The 17,849-nt window shown below is 39.2% G+C and overlaps 1 protein-coding gene across 4 annotated transcripts in view; it reads left to right on the top strand.

Annotated features, from left to right (window-relative positions):
• Positions 1–17,849, top strand: part of SMG1 (SMG1 nonsense mediated mRNA decay associated PI3K related kinase) — a 126,611-nt gene that overhangs the window by 73,748 nt on the left and 35,014 nt on the right. For all 4 annotated transcript variants that reach the window (XM_053894504.1, XM_053894502.1, XM_019468708.2 and 1 more), the window contains 14 exons: positions 63–262; positions 891–1,087; positions 1,243–1,404; positions 2,154–2,308; positions 3,847–3,989; positions 4,131–4,332; positions 7,500–7,609; positions 8,297–8,444; positions 8,818–8,977; positions 10,088–10,208; positions 13,609–13,857; positions 14,393–14,677; positions 16,502–16,646; positions 16,777–16,915. In XM_053894504.1, coding sequence (XP_053750479.1) covers positions 63–262; positions 891–1,087; positions 1,243–1,404; positions 2,154–2,308; positions 3,847–3,989; positions 4,131–4,332; positions 7,500–7,609; positions 8,297–8,444; positions 8,818–8,977; positions 10,088–10,208; positions 13,609–13,857; positions 14,393–14,677; positions 16,502–16,646; positions 16,777–16,915 — 2,416 coding nt within the window. The remainder of the gene's footprint in view (positions 1–62; positions 263–890; positions 1,088–1,242; positions 1,405–2,153; positions 2,309–3,846; positions 3,990–4,130; positions 4,333–7,499; positions 7,610–8,296; positions 8,445–8,817; positions 8,978–10,087; positions 10,209–13,608; positions 13,858–14,392; positions 14,678–16,501; positions 16,647–16,776; positions 16,916–17,849) is intronic.

The following is a 17,849-nucleotide window of genomic DNA, read 5'->3' as shown; positions in this document are numbered from 1 at the left end:
TTATTTTTTTTTTATTTAATGAAGTTGTCATTGTCTGTTAAATATGAAACTACTTTTCCCAGGAAGGACAATTGGTTAGAAAGATTGTTCTATAGCTGCCAGAGACTGGATAAGCGTGACCAATCAACAATTCCCCGAAATCTTCTAAAGACAGATGCCGTCCTTTGGCAGTGGGCTATTTGGGAAGCAGCACAGTTCACTGTGCTTTCTAAGTTGAGAACCCCACTGGGCAGAGCTCAGGATACGTTCCAGACAATTGAAGGTAAGTGGCTTTGTGCTTTTTCAAACTTGGTGATAGAAGTACCTTTAAACCCTATATTAAGAAATGATGGGGGCTCCTGGGTGGCTCAGTCAGTTAAGTGTCATAGGCTTGATAGCGGATCCGGTCATGATCTTATGGTTTGTGGGACCAGGCCCCTCTTTGTGCTCTGTACTTGTAGTGTGGAGCCTACTTTGGATTCTTTCTCTCCCTCTCTTTTTGCCCTTCCCACTTGCGTGTGCTGTCTCTCTCTCTTTCTCTCTCTCTCTCAAAATAAATAGGCTTTAAAAACAAATGGGTTTCTTATCTTTGTTCAGAGATTTGAGGTTATATGCTTTTTTTATTCCTCAATAATTGATCAGTCTTTCAGATAATATTTGCTAAAATAACCTTTCATTGAATAATTGTGTTGACAACAGCATGGATGTCTTTTTTTGTTAAAAAAAACTAGGGGATTTGTGTTAAGAAAACATTTTTCCCCCTAAAATAAAAGACCTTTCATGTTGTGAATTTTGTTTTTAAATGGTAGGTTAGAGAGGATGCTTGACAAATAGGAATTTGTGAAATTATCTCTAACTTCTAGAATCTTTAGAGATGTCTTTTAAATATGGAATTCTGTCTTTGCTTTAAGGTATCATTAGAAGTCTTGCGGCTCACACGTTAAACCCCGATCAAGATGTTAGTCAATGGACAACTGCAGACAATGATGAAGGCCACAGTAGCAACCAGCTTAGACTTGTTCTTCTTCTGCAGTATCTGGAAAATCTGGAGAAGTTAATGTATAATGCATATGAGGGGTGCGCTAATGCATTAACGTCACCTCCCAAGGTTGGTTCCAGTGGGTTGAGTGTTGCTTTGTAGCAGTTTCATGGTCAAGCCTGGCAGTGTGTGCAGAGCTGAAATCCCAGTAGTCTTGTGTATTTGAGACGTCTGTACCTAAAATTTTAACCAACCGTGAGCTCTTCTTTTTCTTTATTCTAAAGGTCATTAGGACTTTTTTCTATACCAATCGCCAAACTTGTCAAGACTGGCTGACGCGGATCCGACTCTCCATTATGAGGGTTGGGTTGTTGGCAGGCCAGCCTGCTGTGACAGTGAGGCATGGCTTTGACTTGCTTACAGAAATGAAGACAAATCTATCTCAGGTAAAGTGTATCTGGAGTTAATTTTAAATCTGTTGATTAGAAAAAGTTGAGTTTAATTCCTTGGTTGTGATTTAATCTATGAATGAAATAAGTTAAAATTTCTGTTCCGAGTCACTATTCATATTTTGTGCTTAGAACATGTCAAATGTTTAAGGGCTTGGAACTTTAAAGGTAGTTCTAAGAAACTTGTAGAAGAAATAGTTCTTGTAATCATTTTTAGTAACTATAATGTACAGGAGAGTGCAGGTAGTAGTTTTTTAACGTATGCGGAAGTGTATATAATAATGTTATAATGAATGGGAAGAGTGCTCGTTTATAAATGGGTTCAATAAACAATTGGAATCCAAAAATAACAAATGTTTCTTAATTCGATAATAGCAGTAGGCAATATTCAGGCATAAAATTAATCATCCTTTAGTTCATGGTTATTTATATTTGACTTTTGCTTTATATTTACTGCATATGTTACTCCTACAGATAGCACAGTTTAAATTTTGGATAACTTTTTTTTACTTTGTAAAGCCTGACACCATCTGCTGTTAAGCTTGTGTCAGTTACCTTTTGTAGCCACAGTATATGTAAAATTTCAAGAATTCTAAGCTAATAATGTAATGTTGTTGTAAAAATAATTGTTAAATACACGTGCTTTTAAATGGGCTTCGGTTGTGATCAGTGGTTGTAAATTTAGTAGATGCTTGAATTTTAATGGTATTGAGGTCTGTGGTTAATTGTTGTGAATGAACTTCCAGGGGAATGAATTGGAAGTAACCATCATGATGGTGGTAGAAGCTCTGTGTGAGCTGCATTGTCCTGAAGCCATACAGGGAATTGCTGTCTGGTCATCCTCCATTGCTGGCAAGAATCTTCTCTGGATTAATTCAGTGGCCCAGCAGGCAGAAGGGAGGTAAGTTGGAAGGTAGGAAATAGGTAATGGGATATCTTTACATTTAAACCCTCTGTATTCCTGGATAACATTGTAGTTAAATGTTAAAACAGCTTTGTTCAATTTCAGCAATTGAAACTCGCTGTGAATCACTTTACTAGGAGTCATCTTTAGTCTGTTCTTTAACAGCAAAACTTAGATGCCTTTCTTACTTACAGATTAGTAAGAAATCCTCCTTAAAATAAGATCTGCCAATTACTTGCATTATAATTGATAACCTTTCTTGTCAGAGTCTGGTACAAACTGTCCTTCATGGCTAGAGGGCTTGCTCATTAGCCCTGTGCACTCATTCTCTAGGTAAATGAATATGTATTGCAACAGACTGTGTATATTTATGTCCGTTCTCCCAAGTCTGGAAAATGTGGGAAAAATAGAAGAACTCATAATTACATCTGCTAGTGATAACTTGTTAGTTTTGGTGTACGTGCCTCTGTAGTTCTTTTTTCTTTTATATACAGTCTTCTCCCCATGTTTCTCAGAAATGGCTGTGTTTCTGCTACTCACATCATTTTGTTTTTTCTATTCAGTAACCTTTAAAAAAATATTTTGGCATGTTAAATATTCTACAATGTTATTTTTAATGACGCAGTTGTATTTTTTGTGAGTGCACCATAATTTAACTTTCCTTATTCTTGGACAGTAAGGTTGTTTCTGATGTTTTTTACTAATCTTAATGTACCATGGCACTTAATTCTTCATAGTAAGCTATAGCTTATAATTTTGTTTCTTTTCTTTGAATTCATTCCTGCAAGTTGATTTACTAGAAGAAAGGCTACAGACCTTAAGGCTTATGATACATACTGTTGCAAAGTTATTGTACAGAAAAGAGATTCCATTTTATATCCTTAATGATAGAGTAACCCCTTCCCTTTGCTGTTGTGAATAGTGAGGGTCACTGAGAAACAACCACCCTGCCACCATCATCAGTGAAGATAATTTGTTTTAATTTATATGTTTTTAGTAATGATTAATATAACTTTCCCCTTAAGTTCTATTGACCATATGTGATTTTTAGAAACACAGATTTTGTCTTCGTGGCCTCTCATATTTTCCTATACTGATATGTCAAGTATAGGAAATCCTGCTATACTGATAGAGCAGGATTGTTGATGCGGTCTAATTTCTTGATTTATAATTTGTTTTTAATGTTTATGGTGTTTTTTCATACCTGGAAGTTTTAAATTACGCCATTAGTATCTGTTACTTTATGAATTCTTTTTTAAAACTTGTTCTTCTACTTAGCCTTGGCATATAATGAGATCAGATACTTAATATTTTCTGTTATTTTATACTGCCTTTAAAAAAACTTTAATAGTGTGTACATTTATTTTCATTTGTTGTGAGGAAAAAATCTAATTTTGTGCACCCCACCCCACACAAAATAATTAATTCGTTATCTCTGCTCAGTTTATTTGAGTGATTAATTTTTTTTTTAGTTTTTTTGGAAATGAAGTCTGTGGATAATTTAAAAGTAAGGACTGTTTGAATTTGCATTGAAGGTTTGAGAAGGCCTCTGTGGAGTACCAGGAGCACCTGTGTGCCATGACAGGTGTTGATTGCTGCGTCTCCAGCTTTGACAAATCCGTTCTCACGTTGGCCAACGCTGGGCGTAACAGTGCCAGCCCCAAACATTCTCTGAATGGTGAGCGTCCAGGATTTAAATAAAAAGTCGTATACGCTCAGTTTGTATTAATGATCCTGTTGTATCGTTTAGATTTCTCTGCTCATTAAAATATTTATAACTTCCCTGGATCTCTCTGTTTTATAAAATACATTTACTCAGGTGAATCCAGGAAAACTGTGCTATCCAAATCAACGGACTCTTCCCCTGAGGTTATAAATTATTTGGGAAATAAAGCATGTGAGTGTTACATTTCCATTGCGGACTGGGCTGCCGTGCAGGACTGGCAGAATGCTATCCACGACCTGAAAAAGAGTACCAGCAGCACTTCTCTCAACCTAAAGGCTGATTTCAACTACATAAAGTAAGGACTGTTTTTCAGCTCAATAAATTTTCAGCAACCTTAAAGTCTGCCTCTATGGCAGAAAAATATTAAAATTGGTACCATTTACTACTGCAGCATGTTTGAAGTTCTAGTAATACTGCTGTTCAAAAAATGACCACAATGAGAAACCAGCGTTAGATGTGAGGAAGATACTCATACGGTGGAAAACAGACTTGTTAACTGTTGAAACGGTCATTTGATCTTCATTCTCAGAGCTTATGGTTTTAAAATCAAAAGGAGTGAAAGCAAATTTGTTACTGCTTTAGGAAGAGTCACATTTGATGACTTTTCACGGTTGGTGGGCTCAAGCCCCATGTCAGGCTCTGTACTGACAGCTTGGAGCCCGGAGCCTGCTCTGGATTCTGTGTCCCCCTCTCTGTCTACTCCTTCCCTGCTCACTCTCTGTCTCAAAAATAAGGAAACATTAGAAAAAAATGAACTTCTCAAAAATATTCTTGAGAGGACAGAGTTTATGAACATTTATAAAATCAGCTCCCTTTCTTTTCATCTCCATATTTCTCTGTGCATTTATTAATCCCTTAATTCAAAATGTAGGTACTGGGAGCCCCTGGCTGGCTGTGTCAGTAGAGCATGCAGTTCTTGATCTCAGGGTCATGAGTTCGAGTCCCATATTGGGTGTAGATATTATTTAAATAAATGTTAAAATTAAAAAACAAAAACCAAAATATATGTACTGAATTTCTTAATTCAAAATTTGTGTACCCCCAAGAGGTTGGGACACAGGAGTCGTTAGCTGTCCTTCCCATTGTGGAGCTCAGCTTCTAGGGAGCAAATGGGTTAATGGGTAATTTTTCCATTGAGCATGTACTATGTGCCAGGCAGTGGGGTGTAGCACCTCATGAAACATGAATTCCGACTCTTGAGGAGTTCCCTTCTAGAGGGACACACAGGCAGATAGACAAGGTTGGGAATGCCATCAGCATGACATTTGGGCGAAGACTTAAGGAAACAGATCTGATGAAAGAATAATGTGCTTTGAGTGTTCTGGAAATGGCCCAGAAAGTGGCCCAGAGGCCACTATTATTGAAGCAGAGTCAATAATAGGAGATCAGGATAGAGGGTAGATGGGGAACTGGGAGAAGGACTTTGACTCCCAGTAATATGGAATATCTTAGGTGAGATTTGAACAGGAGAGGCATGTCGTGATTTGACTTAGTCATTCCCCCTGCTGTTGGGAAGAGACTGGAGGTGGACGGCAGGGGTGGCAGCATGTAGACCATTTATCTGTGGGACAAAGGTGGAGGGAGGACAGACACTGTTAGTTGAAGCAGGAGCACACAGAACCAGGAGGTGTTTTTACGGTGCATATGAAACATGCTGAGGAGAGTAGTAAGCAGTTAAGAATTGGATTTGGAACAAAGGAGAAAAGTCTAAGCTAGAGAGTGATTTGGGGGTTCATTAGCATATAGGTGACAGTAAAAGACATTTTTTTTTCTCTTCACACTTTGTACTCCAGAGCCTTTGTAAGCCACGAAATCACAGATTAAGCTCTGGAGAAGGGTGAGTGAAAAGGAAAGAAGGCCAAGGTCAGAATCCTTACGAGCATCTTTGTTCCAGGAAGGGAGAGGAAGCCACTGATAAAAACAGAAAGACACTGAGGAGAGAAAAGTCCAAGATGTAGGAGAAGCAGACTGGAATAGTCAGTCTTGTCAGAAGCTCCAGAGATGACAAGCAAGAAGAGCTTTGTAGAGAGAGATCACGAGAAGCAGCTGGGTTGAGTAGTACTATTGAGTGGTGGAGAAAGTTGAAAATCAAAAGCTTTAGTTAGGTTACTTGGGTGGTGAGTTTTTCCTGAAGTCAAGGAGAGGAGGAGGCTGTGGCTGGAGGAGAATGTTGTGTAGTTACCTGAAATATTGGAGAGTTTTAGTGTTCTTTCAAGTTCACGGGAAAGAGTGACAGGAAAGCAGAGGTTTAAGAAACAGGATAAATAACATTGAAGGATCAACTGGGCCCTGCTTTTTTTATGCCTCAAAGAAAGCAGCGGAAGTTGGATATAGACTGTTTTGGGAGTGGATAGATGGTGGACTAGAGGTAAGGGGAGAGGAAATGAAAGGGTAGAGGATAGATGGTTGGGCTTTTTGTTTGTTTTATGTTTTTTTTTTTTTTTTTCGAGGAGTCCGTCATTAGCTGACAGTGTGAGGGCATTGTAGAGTATAGTGGGGAGGGACACGGGAACCTGCCCCTGGAGAGGACTCAGATCCAGTAGTGGCCGGAATGATCAGGGTGCTGTCACCAAACCTCGACAGTTCTTCAGTCACAGCTTACGTGAGAAGCTGGCATTTACCTTAATCCAGGCTTGGAGCTTATCCAGTGGAGGCAGGTGCAGTTATTGATGTCATATTTCCAGTGCTGGCTTCAAGCTGAGTTGTAAGGCAGGTGACACAGTGAGAGGGACAGGAAAAGATGAGAGATTAATAGACTAGAAAGAGATGAGAAACTAAGTCATCTTCTTGGTTGGAAATCAGCTGTAGTAGGAATGGGAACAGAGTGAGTGATCTGAAAGTAGCAGGAAGGAGCTAGGAGAGGGCCTCTCCTCATATGGATGCTGCAGGACTAAAGGAGTTTCAGAGGTGCCACCATTTTCAGATAAGGTGAGGAGATGGAAAGGAAGAATTCTCTGAAAGAAGAGAAACAGGTTCCGTGAGACACGTTGGAGAAGGAAGAGAGGGAGGATGGCCAGCAGTGAAAGGAGGCAGGACGAGGATGGAGCCCTGAGATAGTAGGACAGGAGCCCTCTAGGGGCTTAGGCTTTAGGTAGGGAATGGGGTCGCGTAGGGAACGGAGAAGTAGCTTGGGGAGAATCAGATGTTGCCATTGCCCTGCAGTGGTCTGTCAGTTTGTTGGATGGGCCCGGAGGATAACAGACTACAAAAAGAGGACAGGTGAGCGTGCTAAACTGAATGTCTATAGCTGTGGTTTTCCGGTTTGCCACTCCAATTTTAGTGCTAATTAAGTTGGTAGTCCCATCTTCAAAATAGAAATAAAATGATGGCCTACGTAGAAGGAACTTCACCAAAAGAATGCTGTGTAACTGGGCTTTTTCCAGAATTTGTTCTGCCTTTCTTTTGAATGATTGCACGGGCTGGATAGAGTGTGATGTAAGCTAACTGATGTTTTAATTGCAGATCACTAAGCAGTTTTGAATCTGGAGAATTTGTTGAATGTACTGAGCAGTTAGAATTGTTACCAGGAGAAAATGTCAATCTACTTGCTGGAGGATCAAAAGAGAAAATAGGTATTTGAGATAATAATCTTAAAATTAAGTATTTTATGGACAAGTTGCCCAAAATATTTGGCTTAGTATTTCACTGGAAAAATGGGAGGTTTTTGTACATTTATTTTGGGGCAGAGTCCCACGCGAAGGAACGTATGTAGGGCTGTTTTACTTACATTTGATTTGGCAAATGGAAACAGTTTAATTAAAGTTAATCTAACTTAAAAAGACTGTCATAAGACTTGGAGATTTATCTGGCCACGTTTGAAAAAGTTCAGTGTTTAAGCTAAATATTTTTCTTAGCGTCTTAATGTGGTTCGTTAATTTCCTTACCCCAACTGGCACATTCTGTAAAATACTGCACTAAAATTAGTATTGTGAGTACTTTGTGTGTTAGCACCGCTTTGCCAAATTCAGTAAGGTTTGCAAAATAGGTGTAGATTTGCCCCTTTAAAATGTAGCGTATGTTGGTTTATTGATTTTCGAACTTGGGAAATCAGCTGATTTGGGTGGGTGTGAGATATAATTTGAATGCAGACTGTGACTTTTATATAGCTCTCAGAAATGCTTCATCATAGTGTTCAGCTGGCTGAGCTTAAATACGAAAGAATGTATTCATCAGTGATAACTTTTTAATACTGTTAAAATGTCTTCTCATTCTTAACACGTTAAAAACAACTTAGCAGAATTTATTTAACTTCTCTGTAGATATGAAAAAACTGCTTCCTAACATGTTAAGCCCAGATCCAAAGGAACTTCAGAAATCGATTGAGGTTCAGTTGTTGCGAAGTTCTGTTTGTTTGGCAACTGCTTTAAACCATATAGAACAAGACCAGAAGTGGCAGTCCATAACTGAGTAAGTTTAATCCGAAGGAGGTTAATGTGCGCTGTGTGTACCATATGGTGAATGTACGTACTTGGCGATGAATCACTTAACAGTTCGCTACAATGCTAGTTAGTCATGATAGCTTCGTTTTCGTTGTAGAAGTCACGTGAAACGTGAGTGCCCCTTGCCAGCATATATAGAGGTTGAAACTAAATAAACTGTAGAAATCCACAGAAGCATGTCTTGACTTGCTTGTGTCATTTTACTAAAGGGCAGACAGCTCTTCTTCCTTTCCCCTCTTTGGATGCCACTGTGGTAGCATCTTATCAAACTGCCTTATCTCTTCAGTGATTACCGGCTGGAAAATCTCATTTGTTAATTAACAGTATATATTTTGTTTCAGAAATGTGGTAAAGTACTTGAAGCAAACCTCCCGCATAGCTATTGGACCCCTGAGACTTTCTACTTTAACGGTTTCACAGTCTCTGCCAGTTCTAAGTACCTTACAGCTGTATTGCTCTTCTGCTCTGGAGAACACAGTTTCTAACAGACTTTCAACAGAGGTGTGTATGTGTGTATTTTTATCAGGATATTTTTGTGAACATTAATAGGCATTTGTGTAGAAAAAGATTTCTTTGAAAAAAAATTTTTTTTAAATTTTTAAAATAGTATTTGTAGCATTTGTTGGACAAGGTAGTAAATACAGAAATCCAAAATGCCATTTTCAGGTACATTTTCATTTGAGAAGTGTATGAGGCAGATGGAGGAAGTAAAGATAGAGAGTTTTAAGGACGGCTAATTGCTTAATTTTTTCCTTTGCTTTGTTTGTTTGTTTGTTTTTGGAAGAAGAGCTAGTGTATGTAAATATATTTCCGTTTGACAGGTGTTACAAATTTTATTTTTTTTTTTAATTTTTTTTCAACGTTTTTTATTTATTTTTGGGACAGAGAGAGACAGAGCATGAACGGGGGAAGGGCAGAGAGAGAGGGAGACACAGAATCGGAAATAGGCTCCAGGCTCCGAGCCATCAGCCCAGAGCCTGACGCGGGGCTCGAACTCACGGACCGCGAGATCGTGACCTGGCTGAAGTCGGACGCTTAACCGACTGCGCCACCCAGGCGCCCAGAAATTTTAGATTTGATTAGCGAAGATACCCGCAAGGTGCCTGGCTGGCTAGGTGGTAGAGCATGCGACTTTTGATCTCCAGATCTTGAGTTCAAGCTCCGTGTTGGATGAAGAACATACTTTAAAAAAACAAAAACAAAAAAACAAAAAAAAACACCCCATCCTTCTCCCAGATAGGGGACAGTTTAACCAAAGATGGGCCCTTCCCAAGGGAATTAGAATCTTTGAGAATCTGCTAATAAAGTAGTAGTTTTATGTTTCTCTGTAATCTAACTTCTGTTTTATAGTTAATATGCTTGTGTTTATTTTTATAAAAATGTGCTTTATTGATAAATTGGACTTGATTTTTTCTTTCTTTTTAAGGCAAAGCAAAGATTTATCTTAGACTGTCTCTTTTCCTCTTGTGATTAGAAGATAAAATGAAGAAAGGGGGGAGTTGAATAGACAAGTAGAGCTGAGTAGCTGGTTTAAGGGGATGCAGGTTAACTCGGTCTACAAACATGCATGGAGTCTGTTTGCATTAAGTAGTTTTGGTTTTTCTCTGGCAGGATTGTCTTATTCCACTCTTCAGTGAAGCTCTGCGTTCATGTAAACAGCATGATGTGAGGCCGTGGATGCAGGCCTTAAGATATACCATGTACCAGAGTCAGTTGTTGGAGAAGATAAAAGGTAATTGGCTTGGATTTTTTTAATAGCTTTGATTGAGATATGATTTACACATTTGGCATGTACAGATCCATGAGTTTTGACAGATCTTTACCACCAGTTCATTCAAGATCTAGAACATTTATATCACCGCAAAAAGTTTTTCTTATGCCTCTACCCATTCGCCTCTCCCATGTGTCCTGTCCTGGGCAAGTGCTGATTTGTTTCCTGTCACTGTAGATTAGACCTGTCGTAACTAAAGTTTTGTATAAATGGGATCATACAACTCTGTTGTGTCTGGGTTCTTTTCGGCATTTTATTTTTAAGTTTCACCTGTGTTGCGTGTATCAGTAGTGTGATCCTTTGTGTTGTTGAGTAGTGTCCATTTGATGGATGCACCATAATTTATCTGGTTCTTTGGATAGATCCTGGAGTTGTTTTAAAATGTGGGCTATTATGTGTAGAGCCACAGTGAAATTCATGTACAGGTCTCTGGGTGGACATATATTTGTGTTTTCTCTTGAGTAAATGCCTGTTAGTGAAATTGTTGGGTCGTAATGGTTCAACGTTAAAAATAAGTTGGCGAGTTCTTAGAACGTGTTTGTACATTTTACATTTCTTCTTGTGTCTCTATCTTTGGTGGTGTTGGTCTTTAATTTTAGTCACCTGGCACCAGTGTATAGTAGTATTTCATTGCGGTTTTGTTTGCATTTTCCTGATGATTAATGAGATTGAGCCTCTTCATTTGCATAGTGACCACTGTGTATCTTAATTTTTAAAGTGTTTAAATCTTGTCCGTTTTTAGTTAGGTCATAAACTTGTTTATTTGTTCTGGATATGAATTCTTTGTCAGATATAATGGACTGTGGATGTTAAGTTTTAAACACTCCAAATGAGTTGACAATTAGTATTTGTATAAATATTAGTAGATCTCATTTTTTTTTTTTTAATTTTTTTTTAACGTTTATTTATTTTTGAGACAGAGACAGAGCATGAACGGGGGAGGGTCAGAGAGAGGGAGACACAGAATCTGAAACAGGCTCCAGGCTCTGAGCTGTCAGCACAGAGCCCGACGCGGGGCTCGAACTCACGGACCGCAAGATCATGACCTGAGCCGAAGTCGGCCGCCCAATGGACCAAGCCACCCAGGCGCCCCAGTAGATCTCATTTTTAAGAAAGAAACGTCTCTTATGTTAAAAGGGTGTTAGCAATTTATTGCTTGAAAATGGAAAAGTTGCCAGAATTCTGTAGAATTGTAGTTGAAAATTGCGGTAGCTAAGATTACTGAATACATTTGAGTATTAAATTTCAGGGGGACCTGGGTGGCTCATTCAGTTAAGCTCCCAACTCTTGATTTTGGCTCAGGCCATGATCTCACGGTTTGTGAGATCAAGCCCTGTGTCAGGGCTCTACACTGACAGCACAAAGCTTGCTTGGGATTCTCTCTCTTCCCTTCTCTCTTTGCCTCCCCCACTGGCACGCCCACGTGCTCTTTCTTTCTCTCCCTCTCTCAAAATAAATAAACATTAAAAAAAAAATAACTACCAAGGTAGTGTGATAGGGATAGACAAGTAAGGTAATGCTGGGGTGTGGACTCGCATTGCAGAGTGATTACTGGGAACTGTGACTCTCCTGGACTCTCAGTGCTGTATATATTTGGGTTGGATTGTTAGCCCAACTTTTGCAAATGGAAGGACCTTAGGGCAAGTCATTAAACTTCTGAGTCACATTCCCTTTCAGTTCTGGGTATTGCCTTGCTGAGGAGATTCTTGTAAGGATTGTGGGAGATGAGATAAGGCATATAAAAGCCCTGATGCAGAGCATGGCATATAGTAGGACTACAAATACCATCTTCTTTCTCATCCTTCCCATATTGAACAAGTTTTAAAATTGGGAATAAAAAGTCAGTAACTCAGCGGTTATATTTGAGACAAAACTCCACTCCACCTTGCCTTTTTTTCTTCGGCAAGTGCTTATGAAGTGTGTGCTTTGTGCCAGGTATTGTGCTCGAAGTTGGGATGTAATGGTGAACAAGACTGTTTTCTCCATTCCTAAAACCAAAGGGATTCTAGAGTCTAGCAGGGAAAACTGACGTCGTGCAAGGAACAGCAGTGGTGTGCTGAATGGAAGTGCACGTACATGGTGCTGAAAGAACATAAAACAAGAGCACCGATTTAATCCTAAGAATCAGTCGGAAAAGGATTTGGGGAAGAAGTAACATTTAATCTGATACCCGAGAGAGGTAGAGATGAGAAGGAAGGTGGTGGACCATTTGGCTGGAAAAAACATGGGAAGGCCAGTGGCAATAATGAAAGATTCTTAGGTGACTCAGTTTGCCTAAGGGAGAATGGGAAGAGAGGAAGCTGAAGGAGACTGAGATTGGAATGAAATGTAAGGCATCAGTGCCTTTCAAGGCAAATTCAGGAGTTGGGATTTTGTCTGGGCAGTGGGAAGCCTTCAGAGGGAAGTTAATTGTTCAGGTTTATCTTTGTATAAGATGACTTCAGTTGCAGGTTGGAGAATGGACTAGAAGAGGAGAAGACTGGGGGCAGAGGGACCCATTAGGCTAAAGTCCCTGCTAAAGGTAACCAAGGTAGTGTGATAGGGATAGACAAAAAGTAGATGTGATAGGAGGGCTGAAAGTGAAGTCCTGTGACGGCTGCCAGGCATCTGCTCAGGTAGCCAGGTTGATTATGTTCCTCAAGAAAGGAAAAACAGGAGAAGGAAGTAGAGTGTTTGGAGGGTGGCAGAAAATGGATTTAACTTGACACAGTTTGAAGTACCCTTGAAATGCCTGACTGTAGGTGAACTGGTAGGCAGGTGGGACTCAGATGTCAGGTCTGGGCTCAAGATGAAGACTCCACAGTCCTCAGCATTTGCATGGTAATTGAAACTACAGAAGCAAATGATACTGTCCAGGGAGAATATGCAGAGTAAGAATAGTAGAAAGCCTAGGATCGACCCCTAGGAACATCAGTTTTAATGGATGGGTAGTAGAGAGGAAGGAGGCTGAAGGTTCATCAGAAAGGTAGGAGTAAACTCGGAGAGAATGGCGTGATAAAAGGGCAGAGGGTACTTCTACACGAAGGAGGCTGGTCTAGCTTTACCCTCACTTCCCACCCTTTGTCCTGAGCCCTTTACTAAAAAGATCTAGAAACTGAAAAGCCGATCTCTTAGAGTGAATCATTTTTACTTTTGTCAGCTTCATTGTATACATTTATTCCAATAAACATTTATTGTCTGTTGTATGCCAAGCACCATGCTAGCTGCTAGGGATTTAAAGACGGTGAAAAATGAGTTATCTTGATTTAAGGAGGTGGTAGGGAAGGGAAAATAAATAGTTGGGGAAGAATTTTTGGCCATGTTTCCATGCAGTCTGCGACTAGACCCATCAAGGACTAATGAAACGTTTTCTTCTCTCCAGAACAAACAGTTCCAATTAGAAGCCATCTGATGGAATTAGGTCTAACAGCAGCAAAATTTGCTAGAAAACGAGGGAATGTGTCACTTGCAACAAGACTGCTGGCACAGTGTAGTGAGGTTCAGCTGGGAAAGACTACCACTGCTCAGGATTTAGTCCAGCATTTTAAAAAACTATCAACTCAAGGTCAAGTGGATGAAAAATGGGGGCCTGAACTTGACATTGAAAAAACCAAATTGCTGTATACAGCAGGTTAGTAAAATGAACTGTGGTTAGTATATGACAAAATAAAAATCATGTGTATGAATGGTAATGTGTATGATGTAAGGCAATAAAAGTTGGGTTTTTTTCAGCTGTGGCACAACATTTGTGTCCTGAATAATAAATTACCTGTAATTGACTTATCTCTATAATTTGGGGCTTTTATTTTTATTTATTTATTTATTTGTTTGTTTGTTTATTTATTTTAATATATGAAATTTATTGTCAAATTGGTTTCCATACAACACCCAGTGCTCATCCCAAAAGGTGCCCTCCTCAATACCCATCCCCCACCCTCCCCTCCCTCCCACCCCCCATCAACCCTCAGTTTGTTCTCAGTTTTTAACAGTCTCTTATGCTTTGGCTCTCTAATTTGGGGCTTTTAAAAGAGGCAATTTTGGTGTATTCAAGTAAGAAATGTTTCTGGAGATCATTGATTACCACTGAATTTACATTGTCACTTTACCCTGAAATACTGTTAATCGTTTGCATATAAAACTAAGGTCTGATTTTTGGTTTTCTGTAGGCCAGTCAACACACGCAATGGAAATGTTGAGTTCTTGTGCCATATCTTTCTGCAAGTCTGCCAAAGCTGAATATGCGGTTGCCAAGTCCATTCTGACACTAGCCAAATGGATCCAGGCAGAATGGAAAGAAATTTCAGGGCAGCTGAAACAGGTTTATAGAGCTCAGCAACAGCAAAACTTCACAGGTCTTTCTACTTTGTCTAAAAACATACTCTCTTTAATAGAACTGCCATCTGTTAATACGATGGAAGAAGAATATCCTCGGATAGAGAGCGAATCTACAGGTAGGATATCTTTATTTTATTAGCTTTAAAATATTAATTTTAGGGGCGCCTGGGTGGCTCAGTCAGTTAAGCGTCCGACTTTGGCTCAGGTCATGATCTCGTGTTTCATGAGTTCAAGCCCCGCATCGGGCTCTGTGCTGACAGCTCAGAGCCTGGAGCCTGCTTTGGATTCTCCCCTGCTTGTGCTCTCTCTCTGTCCCTCAAAAAATGAATGAGTGTTAAAAAAATTTTTTTTAAATATTAATTTTAGAAGTTATTTCTCCCTGTTTTAAAGTTTACAATGTTATACTGGCTGTAATTTGCCACAGAAATTGTTTCTATGGAAATTTAGCGTATTTTACTGCCTGGAAGTAAGTAAAACACATTTCTTTAGTATCTAATGCTACCGTGCAAGTCACTTAAAACTCTGCCCACCAGGCCTTCCCTAACCACGGTGCTTTTATGCACTTAGATGTTTTTGCTGGCAAGACGGCCCTGCCCCAGAAAGCTAAATGTCACCACACACTAGAAGGAGCAACAAAGACAGATAATAGTAGCCTGTGGTCTCCTTGGGTGATAGAGCACAGAAACTACTGAAAGATGAAAGTTTCACATTTTGACACTAGTGCTAATAATAGGGTACTTGACAAATAGGGTAGTTAATTCAGTGTTGGAGAGCCTGTTATGGTAGGTACCGTTGTCCATGTTTTACAGAGTGGGAGATAATTAACCTTTTTGCCAAAGCATGAGAATATACTTTCATTATTGTTGTCATGAAGCATAGGACTTTGATTTCTTACATTGGTTTTATGAAATCATTCTCATCTGTATATTATATAGTCTTGATATAAGGGATATGTCTGGTGACTGTTATAAATCTTACATTGGCATATGACATTCTAGCAGGTGATTTCTTTACTTCTGAACTGTGGATAAAGACATTTACCTCATGAATTTCTGATTGAATGAGATTGTATACTTAGCACCTATGTATTACTTTTCCCAGAATGCTTCAACTTAATCTAATCACAAGGAAGTAACCAGTCATATCCATAATTCAAGACATTGCACAACACATCTGACACCTGAACTTTTTTTTTTTTTCAATATATGAAGTTTATTGTCAAATTGGTTTCCATACAACACCCAATGCTCATCCCAAAAGGTGCCCTCCTCAATACCCATCACCCACTCTCCCCTCCCTCCCACCCCCCATCAACCCTCAGTTTGTTCTCAGTTTTTAAGAGTCTCTTATGCTTTGGCTGTCTTCCACTCTAACCTCTTTTTTTTTTTCCTTTTCCTTCCCCTCCCCCATGGGTTTCTGTTAAGTTTCTCAGGGTCCACATAAGAGTGAAACCATATGGTATCTGTCTTTCTCTGTATGGGTTATTTCACTTAGTATAACACTCTCTAGTTCCATCCATGTTGCTACAAAGGGCCATATTTCATTCTTTCTCCTTGCCACATAGTACTCCATTGTGTATATAAACCACAATTTTTTTATCCATTCGTCAGTTGATGGACATTTAGGCTCTTTGCATAATTTACACCTGAACTGTTTTTATGTAAAGTGTCGTAAAAGATATTTATGTGGTTTACAGGGTGATAATTTAAGCCGACTTGGGAAGCTGAGTGGTTGATTTCAGTTCATTAGCCTTTTCAAAAAGCGTAGTAGGAAATGTGTTCCTTTGTCAAATTTTGCACTGTAATATTCTGGAACTTACTGATAGCTTACAGATAATAAAACCCCAAAATGTTAATGGGAGTGCCGTTAGAAATTTATGAATGTAGCATTGCTGAGTTCTTTCATTATTTTTATTTTTATTTTTTTGTCCATCATGGCAGTGCATATTGGAGTTGGAGAGCCTGACTTCATTTTGGGACAGTTGTATCACCTGTCTTCAGTACAGGCACCTGAAGTAGCCAAATCCTGGGCAGCATTGGCTAGTTGGGCTTATAGGTGGGGCAGAAAGGTAGTTGACAATGCCAGGTACGTATGTCAAAATGTGTAACTTAGCTAATGCATTGCAAAATAGAGACAAAATGTCTGCTGACAGGTTTTGGTAACTTGACATGGCATGTTTTGATAGCTGCAGCTAGTGACTTGTTTATTTTTATAGTCAGGGAGAAGGTGTTCGTCTGCTGCCTAGAGAAAAATCTGAAGTTCAGAATCTGCTTCCAGACACTATAACTGAGGAAGAAAAAGAGAGGATTTATGGTATTCTCGGACAGGCTGTCTGTCGGCCAGCGGGGATTCAGGCAAGGAAAATATGATGTAGTGTTGGGAGAAATGGTGTCAGGATCACGGTTTTAATTCATTGATTTCGAGGAGGTTGATCTTATATATACTTGATTAAATATTGAATAGGGTTTAGGCAGTTTTTGTTACAAATCAGAACTTTGAGTTTTAAAACGAAAGTGAGTTATGATACTTTTCTAAGAAAAATGTCATTTCTTGAGAAATCATTTCTTTAAGGTCCTGTTATTAAAATAGGTGAAGTTTGTTTTATGGGAATGAAATTTCTCTTTTAGGTGTTTTGATCAGAAATTAGGTTCTTAACACTAGCTTGGGACCTTTTTAAACTACACGAGTGCCTGCATACCACCCCAGATAGCTGAGTGGGACATATGCGCACGTATTTAAGCTTACTAGGTGATTGTACTTCACAGCCAGAGTTGAAACCTAGTGAACTAAACGAGCTGTAGGATTTATTCCCTCTCTGCTCAGAGTTCTGTCAATTCTAGAATGTCATAAATACTGAGTAGATACAGACTTTAGAAGTTGGGATTTTATTCGCTGACCTAACCTCGTCTTGCTCTGGACTTCAGCATGTATCGCTGTCTGCCAGAGCTGGTGTTCTGTACATGCCCAGTACTATGAAGAGAGCAGGGTCTGTTGTGAGTGAATTCTGTGAACATTTAGCCTCAACCTTCTGAACAGATTATGTTTAATGTTCTGCCGGCAGAACATCACATTATAATTTGGAAGCGTTTAAGGTGCAAAACACCGGAGTTGTCTTCATTAGCTACGTTAGTAAAACATCATACAGAGGAGTGTATTGATACTGGTTTAGCATGTATAAAATTAAGTGTGAAGTAATTGAATTTTCCATCAACGAGAAAAATGCTTTTGTAGAATAGGAAAATCATATACCTTTTTTCCCCTTTTCAGTTTGTGTTCAATAGCATTTTA

This window comes from Panthera pardus, unplaced genomic scaffold (genome assembly GCF_024362965.1).
Source record: "Panthera pardus isolate Hobbes unplaced genomic scaffold, ASM2436296v1 HiC_scaffold_5, whole genome shotgun sequence".
In the NCBI taxonomy this organism is placed as follows: domain Eukaryota; kingdom Metazoa; phylum Chordata; class Mammalia; order Carnivora; family Felidae; genus Panthera; species Panthera pardus.
Note: the sequence above shows the minus strand (reverse complement) of the source record. Positions and strands in the feature narration are given on the sequence as shown.